Source organism: Vicia villosa, linkage group LG4, assembly GCF_029867415.1.
Source record: "Vicia villosa cultivar HV-30 ecotype Madison, WI linkage group LG4, Vvil1.0, whole genome shotgun sequence".
In the NCBI taxonomy this organism is placed as follows: domain Eukaryota; kingdom Viridiplantae; phylum Streptophyta; class Magnoliopsida; order Fabales; family Fabaceae; genus Vicia; species Vicia villosa.
Window position 1 is genome coordinate 23356287 of NC_081183.1, and position 5042 is coordinate 23361328.

The 5042-nt window shown below is 39.1% G+C and overlaps 1 protein-coding gene across 1 annotated transcript; it reads left to right on the forward strand.

Annotated features, from left to right (window-relative positions):
* Positions 1-3289: 3289 nt before the first annotated feature.
* On the forward strand, positions 3290-4488 carry LOC131596891 (uncharacterized). Its single transcript, XM_058869626.1, has 4 exons — positions 3290-3529; positions 3620-3813; positions 3916-4241; positions 4484-4488. The coding sequence occupies exons 1-4, from the start codon at positions 3290-3292 to the stop codon at positions 4486-4488; spliced, it is 765 nt and encodes a 254-aa protein (XP_058725609.1).
* Positions 4489-5042: the final 554 nt, after the last annotated feature.

The window sequence follows — 5042 nt, forward strand, 5'->3', positions numbered from 1 at the left end:
CTTACGGATGAAATGCTAGCCACTTTGAATGAATATGAGAAGAATCGCAACTAATCTCGTCAAATATCAATGTAGTTAAACTTTCTATCTACTAATGATATGAAATTGTTATGTTTACTCTCTTAACATTGTTTAATACTTTTCTTCCTATATAAAGGTTAAATTTTAATTTTATTGTAATTAATAAAGGTGGATAATTTTATATACATATTCATCAAAAGTAATTATTTAATTTAGAATTCATGAAAGAGTAATTTTGGGTTTCTAGATATTTGTAGTCTATAAAGAAGTTTTGAATGAGAAAGGATTTGGGTTTCTCTATAATCAGTGGGGAATACATTTATGTTTTTAGTGTCCTTTTGAAATATTTGATTGATCATATTGAAGTATTTTGTTTTAAATAAAAAAACAAAATTATTATTTTTGATTTAACTCAACGATTGGATTTTTATAAAAATTTTAAACTTTTGTAGTTAAAGTTATTATATTAGTCGTCTAGTATGTGTCCCAATATTTCACATAGATTTGGAATTAAATTACTTTTTTTTATAACAATTCCCAAATTTATGTGTATATTCTAAATATTGTCTCAAATTTTACAAATTTTAGGGTCAAAATTGACTTCATAACTACATATTAAATATGATGATCATTATCCTAAATTACTAGATTCCAACTTTAAATTTGTCAAAGAAATTCCAACAAAGATTCGGAGGGACCCTAATTTGGTCCAGTCGAACAACACATATATGTTTTTAACTTTTGAGAGAATAAATAGGGAAAATTTGATATTATTTTATTTTTTAAGATTTGTAGAGATTTTAATTTAGAACTTATATTTAAAGCGATTCTTTTAAAAGAAAAGGAAATATCTTAAACAAGATTTTGAAATATATTTTATTAATCTGAAAAAACAACTTAATTCATGATTCTTATATCCTTAATGAAATGGGCTAAATGTAATACCCGGTATTATATTTATTCAGTTACTAATTCTAAATTAAATTGAGATAAGTAATGGATAAATATGATACACATTCTTACTAATAGGTTTATCAAATTAAACCATGTCAATTAGTGAGAGTGAGGGTATTATGGACACTTCCACTTAAATAAAGAATTAGGGACATGTTTGGTTAATCATCCTTTTCTTCTAAAAACCAGAATTCTGATTTGGTAGAGAGAAAGAGAGGAGAACGTGGGAAGAGAGGAAGAGAAGAGGAAGTCTCAAACTTGGTCCCCTTGATCAACCTTGCATGCAGCTATTTCTGCCCCAAATCTTGCTCTTTCCATCATCTTCATCTTGTTTCAGCCCTGTTATCATCATCTTCTTCACTCTTAAGGTGAGTTCATAGTTAGTGAACTTGGGACTTGCATGTGAGGGTTTCTGATTGGGGTTTTGGGAATGTGAGTAATACATGAATTATATGCTAATCTTTATAGTCCTGATCAAATCCTTATCTACTGCTGATTCTAATTGTGCTTGTTCACTATAAATTCGTTGGAACTGAGTTGAAAGTGTAGGGGTTTTGTTTTAGAGCTTTGGGACTGATATAGAACCCTTAGAAATGCAGAAAAACGATTCTGGTTCAGTGTAACCGGTTACGGGTTTTGGTGTAACCGGTTACGCTGTTGAAAATCAGACAATCTGGGCATTTTGCGTGACCGTAACCGGTTACGGGTCCTGGTGTAACCGGTTACACTGGGCGCAGGGGGAAAAATTCAGTAACTTGGAAAATTCATATCTCCCGTTTCGTACGTCCGATTGACGCGTACTATATACCGTTAGAAAGCTAATTAAATATACTATCTAGGAAAATTAGTCCCGGTGTTTGAATATTATTATTCGGCATATCAGATGTATCTTTAGTAAAAAGCGACATGAATAGTGTTTGGATAATATGCTGTTATAATGAATTTTCATCTTCAAATACTATGTTATATTATTGCATGCTATGCTGAATGTATGAAACTCCGTCGTTTTGGTTGAACGATCGGATTGCTTGACTTGATTGTGACCTTGACTTTATGTCATATTTTGTATGCTTGAATCGAAGTGGCCGGTAGGCTAGATTGGGATATACCTCTTACTATGAAGTCAAGGTATTTTCCCGGACCATGTAGTCCAATGGAATAACCCGTTCATGTGTATTGTTCGATATGGTGTGCATCTGAGCTACCGTTGCAGTGTGCTCGGTAAGGTGGGGTCATGCGGCCAAGTAGGCTAATGCATGATGAGATAACTCACCTCTAGTATAGTCACGTAGACTAATGCTAGGCTTTCGCCCGATGGGCTCAGGCGTCAAGGTGGCGGTTTGTACTCGGTGTGACTCACTAGCGTGAAGGAGGTTAACGGGATAATGACGCCAATTAGGCCAGGTCATGGTACGGCCATTTAGGCTTGTGGACTCGTTTAACCACCCTGCAGTGTGCTTGTACAAGTCCCTTGACAAATAGGCAGGAGGTTACTCATCGAGGATGCATTTATTCCATAATCCTAGCCGGGGTTATTTACACTTCTGGATTCCCCGTAAGTGGATGCGGGTTTGCATACTTGTTTGTTATATATATATATATCTGCAATAGTCGTCCAATGGAGGATGATTCTTTGTTTTTCTCCGTACTTGTACCGGATGTGAGGATGAACCCCGAATCCATGGTGGATTCGTGTATTATTGTATGTTCCCTTTAGACCCGAGTGGACTAATAGGATAGGCGGACTCACTGAGATTTAGTAATCTCATCCCATTCCAATTACTTATTTTTCAGGTGGTTCGAGGCAAGATCGCGGTAAGGGAAAGATGGATTAGATCTCTTGGCGATGCTTGGACATTTCTTCTAGCTCATATCGTGCTTACTAGTTTATGTGTTTTGGATATGTACCGTTCTGATGTATTTGTATTTTGGCCATGATACATTCGGCTTTTGTACTCGTGTACTTCTACTTTCCGCTGCAAAACTTTATGTATTTTGTTGTCTTATGAACCATTTATAATACTTTATGCATATTATTCTAGACAAATATGTGTGGGGTGTTACAGTTGGTATCAGAGCAGGTCGATCCTCGACTTTGCTAAGACACATCATAATGCAGCACAATTCTGCCTCATATGTGTATAATCAGTGTGATTCCTTATGTCTTATTTATGGCATTGAGTCTGATCAGCTTGATTCCATGCGTAGGACAGACAGGGAGATGGCTGAGCAACGCAGAGGTCCCGGAAGGCCCAGAACTAGGCATGTGGAGCCCGAGCATGAAGCCGGAGGTGCAGGCGTGCCATGGCAACAGATGATGCAGCAGATGATGCAGCAGAACCAGATGATGGCTCAAATGATGCAAGGCATGCAGGGACAACAACCTCCTACTCAAGCTCCTGTTCCTCAAACTGCGACTGGACCTGATTTTCGTGCCTTCTTCAGGATGGATCCTCCAGAGTTTGTTGGCGGACTTGATTCACTCTTGGCTCATGACTGGTTAGCTGGAATGGAGAGGGTGTTTCAAGCTATTCAGTGTACTGAAGAAGAGAAGGTGATCTTTGCTACTCAGAAGATGAAGGGACCAGCTCTTAGGTGGTGGAACACTGCATCTACTTACTTCACCACTCAAGAAATTCCTAAGGATTGGCAACACTTTAAAGTGGCATTCTTAGAGAAGTATTTCCCTAATAGTGTAAGGACCCAGAAGGAGAGAGAATTCCAGAACTTCAAGCAAGGTGACATGTCTGTTTCAGAATATGCAGAGAAGTTTGAGGACTTGGCAGACTATTCCAGACAGGCTGTTTATGCTCCAGATGAACTATGGAAGATTGATCAGTTTATGATGGGTTTGAGGGCCGACATTGCTCATAGTGTTTCCCAAAGAGAGTTCACCACTTATGCTGAATGTCTAAGGCAATGCTATGTTGCTGAAAATAGTCTGAAGAGGGTTCAAGAAGAGAGGAACCAGAACAGGGCTAATTTCAGAGAGCAAGGAAGGCCTACCCAACACTTGAGGCCCCGTAATCCTCCACCAAAGAGGAAGCAGGTTTATGGTGATCAGTCGACTCAACCGCCACAATGCCACAAGTGTGGAAGGAAGCATGCCGGGGAGTGCAAGTTGGTGCCTGTGACTTGTTATAGATGCGGCGAGCAGGGCCACATAGCTCCACGGTGTCCACAAAGGAGGATTCCGGAGAAGACTGCGGGTCGTGTTTACACCATGGATTCGAGAAAGGCCAAGGGAAACGACAATCTCATCGCGGGTACGTGTTATGTTAACAATCAACCTTTATGTGTTTTAGTTGATTGTGGAGCCACTCATTCCTTTGTCTCTTCTGAGTGTGTTTGCCGACTTGGTTTGGAAGCTACTCCATTACCCAGTCCTATGATTATTTCTTCGGCGACGGATGATACCGTGGAAGCTCGACTAATTTGTAAAGGTTGTTCAGTGTCCTTTAATGGTCGTGACTTTCCGATTGATCTAATTTGTTTACCCCTCAAAAAGCTTGATGTTATTCTAGGGATGGATTGGTTGTCTCTTAACTCGGTATACATTGGTTGCAAAGAGAAGGCCATATTCATTCCTGCTGAAGAGACTTCTTCTGATGATGCAATTACCAAGTTGATAGAAGGTACAATCAGCACGGTTAATTATCTCTGTTCTCAAGAAAGATCCTTTCTTTTAGTTCTTTCCAAGGAGTCTTCTGTGAGAGTTGAATTTTCGGAGATTCCGGTGGTGTGCGAATTTTCTGATGTTTTTCCTGAGGATATCACTTCCCTTCCTCCGGAAAGGGAAGCAGAATTCTCAATTGATCTTGTTCCGGGGACAGCCCCAGTTTCCATCACTCCATATAGGATGTCTCCTATTGAACTCAGAGAACTGAAGCGCCAATTGGAAGAACTTCTTGCCAAGCATTTCATTCAACCCAGTGTTTCTCCATGGGGAGCTCCTGTTCTTTTGGTGAAAAAGAAAGACGGAAGTATGCGCTTGTGCATTGATTACCGTCAGCTGAACAAAGTCACTATAAAGAACAAATATCCTTTACCACGGATCGATGACCTTC

Excerpts from the sequence above, each read along its gene's own strand:
- LOC131596891 (XM_058869626.1), top strand. The coding sequence starts at position 3,290 with ATGATGCAGCAGATGATGCAGCAGAACCAGATGATGGCTCAAATGATG. Across the intron at positions 3,530-3,619 it reads AGTGTACTGAAGAAGAGAAG|GATTGGCAACACTTTAAAGT; the intron begins GTGATCTTTGCT and ends GAAATTCCTAAG. Across the intron at positions 3,814-3,915 it reads GAACTATGGAAGATTGATCA|TCTGAAGAGGGTTCAAGAAG; the intron begins GTTTATGATGGG and ends TGCTGAAAATAG.